Source organism: Dama dama, chromosome 10 (genome assembly GCF_033118175.1).
Source record: "Dama dama isolate Ldn47 chromosome 10, ASM3311817v1, whole genome shotgun sequence".
In the NCBI taxonomy this organism is placed as follows: domain Eukaryota; kingdom Metazoa; phylum Chordata; class Mammalia; order Artiodactyla; family Cervidae; genus Dama; species Dama dama.
In genome coordinates, this window is record NC_083690.1 from 20250208 (window position 1) to 20266176 (window position 15969).

At 37.3% G+C, this 15969-nt stretch overlaps 1 protein-coding gene across 1 annotated transcript in view; it reads left to right on the forward strand.

The window, feature by feature from the left end:
* LOC133063214 (phospholipid-transporting ATPase ABCA3-like) overlaps nucleotides 1-15969 on the forward strand; it is a 255333-nt gene that overhangs the window by 38416 nt on the left and 200948 nt on the right. Inside the window, exon 6 of the mRNA XM_061152337.1 lies at nucleotides 737-910. Within this exon, the coding sequence (XP_061008320.1) occupies nucleotides 737-910 (174 nt within the window). The remainder of the gene's footprint in view (nucleotides 1-736; nucleotides 911-15969) is intronic.

The following is a 15969-nucleotide window of genomic DNA, read 5'->3' on the forward strand; positions in this document are numbered from 1 at the left end:
ACCCCTGAGTCGGAAAGATCCCCTGGAGAAGGAAATGGCAAGTCATTCCAGTACTCTTGCCTGGGGAATTCCATGGACAGAGGAGCCGGGCAGACTAGAGTCCATGGGATCGTAGAGTCAGACACGACTGAGCAACTAGCTTCCACTTTTCATCATACAAATCACTCTAACCCAGATGACTCTCTTTGTTATCAGTCTTTTTAATGTATTTTTATAAAATATAATAAATAAATTTTTGAAATATAAGACTGAGAGTATTTAGAAAGTGACTAAAGCTTTTCAGTTTCAAAAGTTTCAAAATAAATGGTAATCAGGTAGGTATATTCTTATGATGTGATGAGGGATGCTGTACTTCTAGAGGTTATTAAGCTAAGTGGCCATAAATAAAAAATTAAAAGGCAGGATTTTAGAAACGTAAGGATCAATTCTTCTTTAAATAAGTTAAGTATCCACATTATTGTATAAGAAAGGGCAAATTCCAGAAAATTTCCTTCCTCATGTTACTCATCCATTCATTTAAGCAAGCAAAGTATTTATTAAACAACTACTTTCTTAAACACTGCTTAAATGCTGATGATACAGTAGTGAACAACACTGGTAACACAATGGTGAACAGGGCAGACAGTTTCTCTTCTAGAGTTTACATTTTAGAGCTCTTTTGTAGTAAAATAGGGGTATTTCTACTTCAAGATTTTGTATGTTATGTACTGACTATGTTTTCCATCTTACATTTCAGCTACACTGGCTGTTTCTATTGGAGGTTTCCTCTTTTATCTTACCTTCTTTCCATTTGTAATAGTCATCACCATGTATGGAATGTTGAGCCACACGGGGAAGCTGGCTTCCTGTCTCATTTCAAATATTGCAGTAGCTTTGGGGATTACTACTATAAGCAAGATGGAAATGAAGGGTGGGTTTTTTCTTTATAAAAAATTTACTTTGATGATTTAATTCCTAGGAAGAAAATGTAGGCGATCTGGGATTGGCAGTATAGTAAGTGGAAAGTGGGTAAAAGGAAACTTTAGTGTCTCTTAAATATTTTTCCTGGTTTGTACTATTTTTATCATAAAAATGATATTTATATACTATATATGTATACAGTATATATAAATTTATACATGAAATATGTACATGTACATATATACAAATGTTTATTTGTTTGTTTTCATGCCTTTATATCAGTGGCCTATCTGGGGGAAAAATTGGCTACCTAGGGAATGTTGACAATGTCTAGAGATATTTCTGGTTTCTAATTGTCATAACTGGTGGAGGAGTGCTACTGATATCTAGTGGGTAGCAGTCAGAGATGTTATTAAACATCCCACAAAGTACAGGACTGCCGCTGATATAATTATCTAGCTCCAAATGTCAATAGCACCAAAGCTGAAGACATTCTGTTCAATATCTATATATTAAAATATATGAGTTCACACTGTTACATCTAGTTTCAATTTAATATCAATTTCCTGGCAATCCAGTGGTATGGACTCTGCATTTTCACTGCTGAGGGCCTGATTTGATACCTTGCTGGGGAACTAATACCCCACAAGTCATGGAGTTCTTCCTACAAAAATAAGTTCTTCCTACCTTTTTCAGTTTCTTATATTTATTTCCCTTTCCAACCATGAGAAATCTGACCCCCACCATTGTTAAAATAACTATTAAGTTGCTCAATTTTGCAATACTCATAAATGCTTACAGAAATGTTTATCTACTCCACTGTAAAGAACTAACATTTTAAGTATAACGATTGCTTGCAAATCTTTTTACATTTAATCTGAGTCTAGGTAGTCAAAGTACTGTGTTCAGAAATTATTTAGATTAGTATTTCTTATTACTTTCAGTGACTCAGTTGTGTCTGACTCTTTGCAACCCCATGTACCGTAGCCCACCAGGCTCCTTTGTTCATGGGATTCTCCAGGCAAGAATCCTGGAATGGGTTGCCATTTCCTTCTCCAGGTGACCTTCCCAACCCAGGGATTGAACCTGGGTCTCCTGCATTGCAGGCAGATTCTTTACCATCTGAGTTGCGAGGAAAGTATTACTTTTAGTGTGGTTATGTTATTCTTTTGAAATATGGATATGTACATCTGTTTCTGCCACATTTTTAATCTCCCATCATTGCTTATTTAATATACATTTCTAAATATGTAGATATTAACACAGATTTTTAAAAGTAAAATCATAGGAAATAAAGTATACTCAGATAAAAATCATTTCCTCCCTGTACCAGTACTTTGTTCCCTTGTAGGTAAGTCTTATTTATTTCTGTTTTATCTTCTCTGTGATTTATATTCTAAGAAGATCAACAATACTGTATATTTTCATATTTATCTCACTTTTAAGTAAAATTATTGGTGTAATGTATACACATTTACAATGTGCTTTTTTTCAGCCAAAAATATATTCTAGAAATCTTTCCCTACGAGTACAGATATATTTATTATTTTTTACAGATACATTATCTTTTACAGATACATTGTGTGGATGTTCATTCAAACAATCAACTATGCATGAGCATTTAGGGGATTTACAATATTTTTAAAAATTAATTTATTTTAATTGGAGGAAAGCTACAATATTGTGATGGTTTTTGACAATTTTCAACATGAGTTGGCCATGGGTATATGTGTGTCCCCCCATTGTGAACCCCCTCCCAATTCCCTCCCCAACCTATCCATCTGAGTAGTTGCAGAGCTCTGACTTTGGGTACCCTGCCTCATGCATTGAATGTCTTTGGTCATCTGTTTTACATATGGTAAAATACATGTTTCAATGCTATTCTCTCAAATTATTCCACCCTCACTTTCTCCCACTGAGATCAAGAGTCTGTTCTTTATATCTGTATCTGCTTTGCTGCTCTGCACATTGGGTCATTGGTACCATTATTATAAATTCCATATATATGTATTAATATACAGTATTTGTATTTCTCTTTCTGACTTGCTTCACTCTGTATAACAGGCTACAGTTTCATCAACCTCATTAGAACTGAGTAATGTTTCACTGTGTATATGTACCATGACTTCCTTATCCATTCATCTGTCAGTGGACATCTAGGTTGCTTCCATGTCCTAGTTATTGTAAATAGTGCTGCAATGAACATTGGGGTACATGTGTCTCTTTTACTTCTGGTTTCCTCAAGGTGTCTGCCCAGCAGTGAGATTGCTAGGTCATATTACAGTTCTATTCCCAGTTTTTAAAGGAATCTCCACACTGTTCTCCATAGTGGCTGTACTAGTTTGCATTCCCACCAACAGTGCAAGAGGGTTCCCTTTTCTCAGCACTCTCTCCAGAATTTATTTTTTATAGACTCTTTGATGATAGCCATTCTGACCAGCATAAGATGATACCTCATTGTGGTTCTGATTTGAATTTCTCTTGAGAAACCTGTAAAAAGGTCAGGAAGCAACAGTTAGAACTGGACATGGAACAACAAACTGATTCCAAATAGGAAAAGGAGTACGTCAAGGCTGTATATTGTCACCCTGCTTATTTAACTTATATACAGAGTACATCATGAGAAACGCTAGGCTGGAAGAAGCACAAGCTGGAATCAAGATTGCCGGGAGAAATATCAATAACCTCAGATATGCAGATGACACCACCCTTATGACAGGAAGTGAAGAGGAACTAAAAAGCCTCTTGATGAAAGTGAAAGAGGAGAGTGAAAAAGTTGGCTTAAAGCTCAACATTCAGAAAACTAAGATCATGGCATCTGGTCCCAACACCTCATGGGAAATAGATGGGGAGACAGTGGAAACAGTGTCAGACTTTATTTTTTTGGGCTCCAAAATCACTGCAGATGGTGATTGCAGCCATGAAATTAAAAGACGCTTACTCCTTGGAAGGAAAGTTATGACCAACCTAGATAGCATATTAAAAAGCAGAGACATTACTTTGCCAACAAAGGTCCGTCTAGTGAAGGCTATGGTTTTTCCAGTGGTCATGTATGGATGTGAGAGTTGGACTGTGAAGAAAGCTGAGCACTGAAGAATTGATGCTTTTGAACTGTGGTGTTGGAGAAGACTCTTGAGAGTCCCTTGGACTGCAAAGAGATCCAACCAGTCTATTCTGAAGGAGATCAGTCCTGGGTGTTCATTGGAAGGACTGATGCTGAAGCTGAAACTCTAGTACTTTGACCACCTCATGCGAAGAATTGACTCATTGGAAAAGACCCTGATGCTTGGAGGGATTGGGGGCAGGAGGAGAAGGGGATGACAGAGGATGAGATGGCTGGATGGCATCACCAACTCAATGGGCATGAGTTTGAGTAAACTCCGGGAGTTTGTGATGGACAGGGAGGCCTGGAGTGCTGAGATTCATGGGGTCGCAAAGAGTCGGACACGACTGAGTGACTGAACTGAACTGAAACATGAGTGAAGTTGAGCATCTTTTCATGTGTTTTTTAGCCATCTGTGTGTCTTCTTTGGAGAAATGTCTGTTTAGTTCTTTTGCCAATTTTTGATTGGGTGGTTCATTTTTCTAATATTGAGCTTCATGAGCTGCTTGTATATTCTGGAAATGATTTTTTTGTTAATGTTTCATTTGCTATTATTTTCTCCCATTCTGAACTCATTCTATGAAGCCACATCACCCTGATACCAAAATCAAAGATGCCATGAAAAAAGAAAAAAAAAAAAAAAACAAGAACAACTGCCCAGCAAATATCATTGATGAACATAGATGCAAAAAGTCCTCAACAAAATTCTAGCAAACAGAATCCAACAACATATTAAAAAGACTATACATCATGATCAAGTGTGCTTTATTCCAGGGATGCAAGGATTCTTCAATATTCATAAATCAATCAACATGAAACACCATATTAATAAGTTGAAAGATAAAAGCCATATGATTATCTCAATTGAAGCAGATGAAGCCTTTGACAAAATTCAACACCCATTTATGACATACCAGAAAGCAGGCAGAAAAGGGACACACCTCAACATAATAAAAGCCACAAACGACAGATCCACAGCAAACATTATCCTCAATGGCGAAAAACTGAAAGTGTTTCCTCTACAATCAGAAACAAGACAAGGGTATCCACTCTCACCACTACTATTCAACATATTTCTGGAAGCCTTAGTCACAGCAATTAGAGAAAAAAGGGAAATAAAAGGAATCTAGATTGGAAAAGAAGAATCTCTTGTTGTTTGCAGATGACATGATCCTCTACATAGAAAACTCTAAAGATGCCGCCAGAAAATTACTAGACCTAAACAATGAATATAGTAAAGTTGCAGGATATAAAAGCAATACACAGAAATCCCTTGCATTCCTATACATTAACAATGAAAAATATAAAGAAAAACTAAGGAATGAATCCCATTCAACACTGCAATGAATAGAATAAAATATTTAGGAATAAATCTACCTAAAGGAACAAAAGACCTTTATACAGAAAACTATAAAACACTGATTATATTATATGAAAAAATTAAAGGTGACACAAGTAGATGGAAAAATACACCATGTTCATGGGTTGGAATAATCAATATAATGAAAATGAGTGTAACACCCAAAGCAATCATAGATTCAATGCAAAACCTATCAAACTAACAATGGCATTTTACACAGAACTAGAACAAATAATTTAACAATTTATATAAAAGCACAAAAGAGCCTGAATAGTCAAAGCAATCTTGAGAATTAAGAATGGAACTAGAGGAATCAACCTTCCTGACTTCAGACTATACTACAAAGCTACAGTCATCAAGACAGTATGGTATTGGCAGAAAGACAGAAATATAGATCAGTGGAACAAAATCGAAAGCCCAGAGATAAATCCACACACCTATGGACACCTTATATTTGAAAGGAGGCAAAAATATACAACGGAGAAAAGACAGTCTCTTCAACAAGTGGTGCTGGGAAAACTGGTCAACTACCTGTGAGAGAATGAAACTAGAACACTTTCTAATACCATACACAAAAATAAATTCAAAATGGATTAAAGACCTAAATGTAAGACCAGAAAATATAAAACTCTTAGAGGAGAACATAAGCAGAACACTCTCTGACATAAATTACAGCAAGATCCTCTATGACCACCTCCCAGAGCAATGGAAATAAAAACAAAAACAAATAGGACCTAATTAAACTAAAATATTTTGTACAATGAAGAAACTTTAAGCAAGGTGAAAAGACAACCCTCAGAAAGGGAGAAAATAATAGCAAATGAAACAACTGACAAAGACTTAATCTCCAAACTATACAAGGAGCTCAAGCAGCTCAATACCAGAAAAACAAACAACCCAATCAAAACATGGGCAAAAGAACTAAACAAACATTTCTCCAAAGAAGATATACAGATGGCTAACAAACATATGAAAGGAGGCTCAACATCAGTCATTATTAGAGAAATGCAAATAAAAGCTGCAATGAGGTATCATCTCACACGAGTCAGAATGGCTATCATCAAAAAGTCTATAAACAACAAATACTGGAGAGGGTGCAGAAAGGGGAATCCTCTTATGCTGTTGGTGGAATGCAAACTGGCACAGCCACTGTGGAGAACAGTGTGAACATTCCTTAAAAAACTGGGAATAGAACTGCCATACAACCCACTAATTCCACTGCTGGGCATACACCCTGAGGAAACCGGAATTGAAAGAGACACATGTACCCCAGTGGTCATTGCAGCACTATTTACAATAGCTAGGGCATGGAAGCAACCTAGATATCCATTGGCAAATGGATGGATAAGGAAGTTGTGGTACATATACACGGTGGACTATCACCCAGCTATAAAAAGCAATTTCAGCTCTAATGAGGTGATGAACCTGGGGTCTATTATACAGAGTGAAGTAAGTCTGAAAGAGAAATACAAATACTGTATTTTAATGCATATGTATAGAATTTAATAAGATGGTAATGACTATCCTACAAACAGGGCAGCAAAGGAGACACAGATGTAAAAAACAGACTTTTGGACTCAGTGGGAGAAGGTGAGGGTGAGATGATTTGTGAGAATAGCATTGAAACACGTATATTGCCATATGTAAAATAGACGACCAGTGCACATTAGCTGCATTAAGCAGGGCCCCCAATGCTGGTCCTTTGGGACAACATAGAGGGATAGTGTGGGGAGGGAGACAGGAGAGGAGTTCAGAATTGGGATGGGCACATGTATATCTGTGGCTGATTCATGTTGATGTATGGCAAATACCATCACAATATTGTAAAGGAATTATCCTCCAACTAAAATGAATTAATTGAAAAAAATAAAAAATATAATTATTGACATATAGTTGACTTAAGTCCCCGTTTTTTACCTTCACTACAATAAATCATTTAAAATTAATGTTTTAAAAGTTGAAGGATACTTGATTTACATTATTTTGTTACTACCTGTGTAGAGTGCAGCCATTCAGATATATGTATGGATGGATGTGTGTATTCATATATATATATATGTATATATATATATACACTTTTCAGGTAGTTTTCCTTTACATGTTATTGTAAAATATTGAGTATAGTTCTCTATGCTATATAGTAGGACTTTCTTGGTTATCTCTTTCATATATAGTAATGTGTATATATTAATCACAACCTACTAATTTATCCCCCCTTTCCCCTTTGTTAACCATAAGTTTCTTTTCTATGTCTGTGAGTTTCTGTTTTGGAAATAGGTTCATGTATTATTGTTGTTTAGTTGCTAAACTCTTTTGCGACTTGATGAACTGTAGCTGCCAGCCTCCTCCATCCACTGAATTTCCCAAGCAAGAATACTAGAGTGGGTTGCCATTTCCTTCTCCAGGGGATCTTCCAGACCTAGAGGTTGAATCCTCATCTCCTGCATTGAAGGAGAATTCTTTATCAGCGAGCCACCTGGGAAGCCCAAGTTTGTGTGTGCTAAGTCACTTCAGCCGTGTCTGACTCTTTTCAATCCTATGGACTGTAGCCCCCCAGGTTCCTCTGTCCATGGGATTCTCCAGGCAAGAATACTGGAGTGCACTGCCATGCTCTCCTCCAGGGGATGGTCTTCCTGACACAGGGCTTGAACCTGGATCTCTTGCATCTCCTTATCGGCAGGTGGGTTCTTTACCACTAGTGCCACCTGGGAAGCCCAGCCCAAGTTCACATGTATCTGATTTTTTATTCCATGTATAAGTGATATGATATGATATGTGTCTTTCTCTGTCTAGCTTATTTCACGTAGTATGATAATTTCTAGGTCCATCCATATTGCTACAAGTGGCATTATTTCATTCTTTTTTATGGCTGAGTAATATTCTGTGTGTGTGTGTGTGTGTGTGTGTGTGTGTGTGTGTGTATGCCACATCTTCTTTATCCACGTATCTGTCAATGGATATCTAGCATCCATGTCTTGATTATTGTAAATAGTGCTGCAATGGACATTGTGTTGCATGTATCTTTTCAAAGTGTGATTTTCTCCAGATACGTAACCAGGAGTGGGATTGCAGGACCATAGGGTAGTTTTAATTTTAGTTTTTTAAGGAACCTCTGTACTATTTTCTGTAGGGGCTGTACCAACTTACATTCCCACCAACAGTGTAGCTCTTATTTGCAAATATTTTGATGAGGGCCATTCTGATTGGTGGGGCTCCCCCCATAGCTCAGCTGGTAAAGAATACAGCTGCAATGCAGGAGACCCTGGTTCAATTCCTGGGTCAGGAAGATCCGGTGAAGGGATAGGCTACCCACTCCAGTATTTTGGGGCTTCCCTTGTGGCTCAGCTGGTAAAGAATCTGCCTGCAATGCAGGATACCTGGGTTGGGAAGATCCCTTGGAGAAGGGAAAGGCTACCCACTCCAGTATTCTGACCTAGAGAATTCCATGGGCTGTCTAGTCCAATTTCACGGACTGTATAGTCTGTAGGGTTGCAAAGAGATAGGACTGAGTGACTTTTCACTTTCACTTTCATTCTGATTGGTGTGAGGTGATATACCTCATTGCAGCTTTTTAAATCTCATTTTGTTTTGTGTTTCTGTAGTAAGTAGCAATGTTGAGCATCTTTTTATGTGCCTATTTGCAATCTGTATGTCTGTTTAGATGTTCTGCCCATTTTCTTTGAGCAGATTGTTTTTGATATTGAGCTGTATGTATTGTTTTTATATTTTGAAGATTAATTCCTTGTAGAACGCATCATTTACACATATTTTCTCCAATTTTGTAGGTTGTCTTTTCATTTATTTATGGTCTCTTTGCTGTACAGAAGTTTTAAATTTAGTTTATTTTTAGTTCCATTACTGTAGAAGATGGATGCAAAAAGATATTAGTATAATTTATGTCAAAGAATGCCCTGCATATGTTTTCCTCTAAAAGTTTTATAGTATTCAGTCTTATATTTAGATCTTTAATGCATTTTGAGTTTATTTCATATATAGTATTAGACAATGATCTAAAATAATTTTTTATTTGTAACTGTCCATTTTTACCAGCACCAGTTATTGAAGATACTGTCTTTGCTCCATTGTATCTTCTTATATCTTTTGTCATATATTAATTGACCATAGTGTTTGGGTTTATTTTTTGGATCATTATGCTGTCTTATTGATATATATGTCTGTTTTGTACCAGTACCATACTGTTTTGAAGACTGTAGCTTTGTAATATAGCCTGAAGTCAGGGAGCCTGATTTTTCCAGGTCTGTTTTTCATTCTGAAGATTGCTTTTGCTTTTTGGGGTCTTCTTTGTTTCCATACAAATTTAAAATATTTTTGGTCTACTTCTGTGAAAAATACCATTGGTAATTGCATTGAATTTGTAGAGTGCTTTGAGTAGTACAGCTATTTTGAAAACATAAATTCTTCCAAACCAGAACAAGGTGTATCTTTCTATCTGTTTGTACTATCTTTGAGTTCTTCCATCAATGTCTTCTAGCTTTCAGAGTACAAGTCTTTGGTTTCCATAGGTAGATTTATTCCTAGGTATTTTATTCCTTTGGATGCAGTGATAAATGGGATTATTTCCTTAATTTCTCTTCCTGATGTTTCATTTTTAAAATTTATTTATTCATTTTATTTGAAGGATAATTGCTTTAAAGAATTCTGTACTTTCCTGCCAAATATCAACATGAATCAGTCGTAGGTATACACATGTCCCCTCCCTCTTGAACCTCCCTCCCATCTCCCTGCCCATCCCACCCCTCTAGATTGTTACAGAGCCCCTTTTTGATTTCCCTGAGTCAATACAGCAAATTCCCATTGGCTATCTATTTTACATATGGTAATGTAAGTTTCCATGTTACTCTCTCCTTTCTCCCCTCCCCCCATATCCATAAGTCTGTTCTCCATGTCTTTTTCTCTATTTCTGCTCTGTGAATAAATTCATCAGTACCATCTTTCTAGATTCCATACATATGCATTAGTATACAATATTTATCTTTCTCGTTCTGTCTTAGATCACTCTGTATAATAGGCTCTAAGTTCATCCACCTCATTAAAATTGACTCAAATGCATTCCTTTTTAGGGCTGTGTGATCAATATATATATGTGCCACTGCTGCTTTATCCATTCATCTATTGATGGACATCTAGGTTGCTTTCATGTTCTAGTTATTGTATATTTTGCTGCAATGAACATTGGGGTACTTGCGTCTTTTTCAGTTTTGGTTTCCTCAAGGTATATGGCTAGTAGTGGGATCGCTGAGTTGTATGGTGGTCTTATTCCTAATTTTTCAAGGACTCTCCATACTGTGGCTGCATCATGGCTGCATCAGTTTACACCCCCACCAACAGTGCAAGAGCATTCTCTTTTCTCCACATGCTCTCCAGCGTTTATTGTTTGTAGATTTTTTGATGATGGCCATTCTGACTGGTGTGAGATGGTATCTCATTATAGTTTTGATTTGCATTTCTCTAATAATGAGTGATGTTGAGCCTCTTTTCATGTGCTTGTTAGCCATCTGTATGTCATCTTTGGAGAAATGTCTGTTTAGGCCTTTTCTCCACATTTTGATTGGGTCGTTTATTTTTCTGGTATTGAGTTGTATAAGCTGCTTGTATAAAATATGGAAATTAACCCTTTTTCAATTGTTTCCTTTGCTATTGTTTTCTCTCAATCTGAGGGTTTTTTTTTTTTTTTTTTTTTTTACCTTGTTTATAGTTTCTTTTGTTGTGCAAAAGCTTTTAAGTTTAATTAGGTCCCACTTGTTTGTTTTTATTTCCATTACTGTAGGAAGTAGATCATAGAGGATCTTGCTTTGATTTATGTCATCAAGTGTTCTGCCTATGTTTTCCTCTCAGAGTTTTATAGTTTCTGGTCTTATATTTAAGTCTCTTTTCCCCATGTTTCCTTTTCCCATATTTTTTCCCATATTTCCTTTCCCCTGTTGGGGAAATTTTGAACTATAATCTCTTCAAAAATTTTCTCATACCCTTTCTTTTTCTCTTCATCTTCTGGAATCCCTATAATTCAAATGTTTGTGCACTTAATATTGTCCCAGAAGTCTCTGAGACTATCCTCAGTTTTTTTTCATTCAGCAGTTATTTCCAGCATTCTATCTTCCAGCTCACTTATCCATTCTGCCTCAGATATTCTGCTATTGATTCCTTCTAGAGTATTTTTAATTTCAGTTTTGTCTCTGTATGTTTATGCTTCATTTCTCCTGGGTCTTTGTTAATTGATCCTTGCATTTTCTCTATCCTACTTTCAGGGTTTTGGATAAACTTTACTATCATTATTCTGAATTCTTTTTCAGATAGCTTGCTTATTGCCATTTTATTCATTTGGACTTGTGTGTTTCTAGGTTGTTCCTTCCTTTGCATGGTATTTCTCTGCCTTTTCATTATTTTTTTAACTTGTGTTTGAGGTCTCCTTTTCTCAAGCTTCGAGGTAAAATTCTTTCTTCCTCTTCATTTCTGCCCTCACAGGGTTGGTCCAGTGGTTTGTGTAAGCTTCATGTAGGGTATGACTTGTCCTGGTGGGAGGAGCTGAGGTTGTTCCCACCCCCACCCCCACCTCTGATAGGGCTGAATGAAGTGGTAATCCTGTCTGCTGATGATTGGTTTTGTATTTTTGTCTTGTTTGTTGTTTGGATAAGGCAGCCTGCACAGGGTGTTACTGGCAATTGGGTGATGCTGGGTCTTGTATACAAGTGGTTACCTTTGTGGGAGTTCTGATTATTTAATAATCTCTAGGGTTAGGAGTTATCTGGTAGTCTAAGGAATTGGAGTCAGCTCTCCAACTCCAAAGGCTCAGGGCCTGATATGTGGTCAGAAATGGAGACTCCATAGGTGGCTGTTATGGCATTAAACAGGGTTAAAACAAATACACAAAAACAAAAAACAAATGGCACACCCCAGGCAAATGACAATTACAAAATTAGGCAAATAATAACTAAAATAATGGAATATACACACATACATATGTGCCCATAAGCAAAACCAAAGCAGTCCAAAATAAAAATAAAGTACAATAGATTGACCTGAACAAAGGAAACCAAAAATGATATCCACCAGTTAAGAATAAAACTAACTAAAGCACAAACTGGAAAAGAAAACTAAAGCAAGGTGCCAACTAGGGAATAAAGCGATGAAAACAAAGCAAGCTAACAAATATTGTGAGAAAAAGAAAAGAAAGACAATAGAAATGCAAAGTTAAACAGAGGTCAATAAAGAAGAGTTATATATATTAAAGATTAACTGCAGCAGGAAAAGAACAGTAGGCAAAGCAAACAAAGGAATAAATGTAGGAAAAATAATAATAATTTTTTTTAATTTAAATTAAAAAAAAAAGAGAAAAAAGAAAAAAAGAAACAACAACAAAAAAAGGAAAACCCCATAGAACCACAAGAGGCCAATGTAGAGGCAGAGGTAGATAACAGAAATAAAAAGTGTGATTAGAATAAAAAGAGTTCTCAAAATCTTTAAAAAATCGACAACTACAACAACAGAGGGAGAAAAGACGGAAAAGGGTGGTGGTGGGGGGATTAAAAAAGTCCAGAAGCAGCTACAGAATATGTCAAAATACAGGAATAATTAATGTTTTTCTTGTGTCTCTGCTGTCAGCATCCTTTCGCTAGGAGTCTCAGTCCATAAGGAAAGTTATGACCAACCTAGATGGCATATTAAAATGCAAAGACATTACTTTGCCAACAAAGGTCCGTCTGGTCAAGGCTATGGTTTTTCCAGTGGTCATGTATGGATGTGAGAGTTGGACTGTGAAGAAAGCTGAGCACTGAAGAATTGATGTTTTTGAACTGTGGTGTTGGAGAAGACTCTTGAGAGTCCCTTGGACTGCAAGGAGATCCAGCCAGTCCATCCTGAAGGAGATCAGTCCTGGGTGTTCATTGGAAGGACTGATGCTGAAGCTGAAACTCCAATACTTTGGCCACCTGATGCGAAGAGCTGACTCATTTGAAAAGACCCTGATGATGGGAAAGATTGAGGCGGGGAGGAGAAGGGGACGACAGAGGGTGAGATGGTTGGATGGCATCACCGACTCAATGGATATGGGTTTGGGTGGACTCTGGGAGTTGGTGGTGGACAAGGAGGCCTGGTGTGCTGTGGTTCATGGGGTCGCAAAGAGTTGGACATGATTGAGCCACTGAACTGAACTAAACCTTGATTCCAGCTTGTGATTCACCCATCCTGGCATTTCCCATAATGTAATCTACATATAAGACAAATAAGCAAGGTGGGAAAATATACAGCCTTGTTTTACTCCTTTTCCAATTTTGAGCCAGTCAGTTATAAGATTCTAACTGTTGCTTCTTGACCTGCATACAGATTTCTCAAGATGTGGTCTGGTACTCCCACCTCTTTAAGAATTTTTCACAGTTTTTGTGACCCATGGAATCAAAGATTTAATGTAGTCAGTGAAGCAGAAAGAGATGCTTTTCTGGAATTCCATTGCTTTTTATATGATCCAGTGGATGTTGGTTATTAGATCTCTGGCTCCTCTTCCTTTTCTAAACACAGCTTGTATATAAATTGAGATCTGGAAGTTCTCAATTAATATGCTGCTGAAGTCTAGCTTGAAGGATTGTGAGCATAACCTTTATAGCATGCTTTATAGAAATGAGAACAATTGTATGGTAGTTTGAACATTCTTTGACATTACTTTTCTTTGGTGCTGGAATGAAAACTGACCTTTTCCAGTCTTGTGGCCATTGCTGACTTTTCCAAATTTGCTGACATATTGAGTGCAGCACTTTAACAGCATCAAGAAATATCAATGTTCCTTAACTCCAAAGTTTTGTGACTTTTTTTTTTAAAGCTCAATAAACTTCTCAGAGAATCTATCAGAAATGTACCAGAGAATTAACATTAATACTTCAAGCCCTAATTCCTGAATGCCTCTTACTAAATTGTTTAAGCCTCGATTTCCTCAACTGTAAAATTGAGATGACATTACCATTTCACCACTTTAAATATCTCTATTCTGACCATTAGAGTTTCTGTAAAAAATCATCTGATATCCTTAAGAATATTCTCTTGTATGTTACTTGTTGCTTTTCCCTTGTTACCTTTAATATTTTCTCCTTGTTTTAATTTTTGTCAACTTGATTACTGTCTTGGTAAGTTTCCTCCTTGGCATACTCTGTTTGGAACTCCCAGCACTTCCTCATCCTTGAATATTTTCTTTCCCATGTTAGTGAGGTTTTTGACTGTTATCTCTTCAAACATTTTCTCAGTTCCTTTCTCTCTTTCCTTCTGTTGTTGTTCAGTAGCTAAGTCATATCTGTCTGTTTGCGACCCCATGAACTGCAGCACCCTCAGCTTCCCTGTCCTTCACTATCACTTGACGTTTGCTCAAATTTATGTCCATTGAAACAGTGATACCATCCAACCATCTCATCCTCTGTCACCCACTTCTCCTCCTGCCCTCAATCTTTCCCAGCATCAGGGTCTTTTCCAGTGACTTGGCTGTTCCCATCAGGTGGCCAAATTATTGGAGCTTCAGCGTCAGCATCAGCTCTTCCAATGAATATTCAGGATTGATTTCCTTCAGAATTGACTGGTTTGATGTCCTAGCTGTCCAAGGAATTTTCAAGTGTCTTCTCCAGCACCACAATTCGAAAGCATCAGTTCCTTAGTACTCAGCTTTCTTTATGGCCCAACTCTCATTTCCTCCTCCAGGGGATCTTCCTCACCCAGGGATCAAAGGCACATCTCCTGTATTGGCAGGAGCCACCATTGAGCCACCTGGGAAGATGAGGAAGGTCTTAATGACTCAAATAACTATGATGTTGTGGTCACTCACCTAGGCCAGACATCCTGGAGTGTGAAGTCAAGTGGACCTTAAGAAGCATTCCTACAAACAAAGCTAGTGGAGGTGATGGAATTCCAGCTGAACTGTTTAAAATCCAAAAGATGATGCTGTTAAAATGCTGTACTCAATATGTCAGCAAATTTGGAAACTCAGGAATGGCCACAGGACTGGAATAGGTCAGTTTTCATTTCAATCCCAAAAAAGGGCAATACCAAAGATTATTCCAACTGCTGTACATTTGCACTCATTTACAGACTAGCAAGGTTATGCTCAAAATCCTTCAAGCTAGGCTTCAGTAGTACGTGCACTGAGAACTTCCAGATGTACAGAGTTTCAAAGAGGCAGAGGAACTAGAGATCAAATTGCCAACATTCATTGGATCATGAAGGGAGTTTCAAAAAAATATCTGCTTCTGCTTCATTGACCACACTAAGCCTTGATTGTGTAGATCACAAAAAGCTGTGGAAAATTCTTAAAGAGATAGCAATACCAAACCACCTTACCTGACTCCTGAGAAATCTGTATGCAGGTCAAGAAGCAACAGAACTGGACATGGAACAACTGACTGGTTCCAAATTGGGAAAGGAGCACGTCAAGCCTATATATGGTCACCCTGCTTATTCAACTTCTATGCAGAGAGCATCATGCAAAAATGCCAGGCTGGATGAATCACAACCTGGAATCAAGTTTGCAGGGAGAAATATCAACAACCTCAGATATGCAGATGATACCACTCTAATGGTAGAAAGAGAAAAGGAACTTAACAGCCTCTTGATGGAG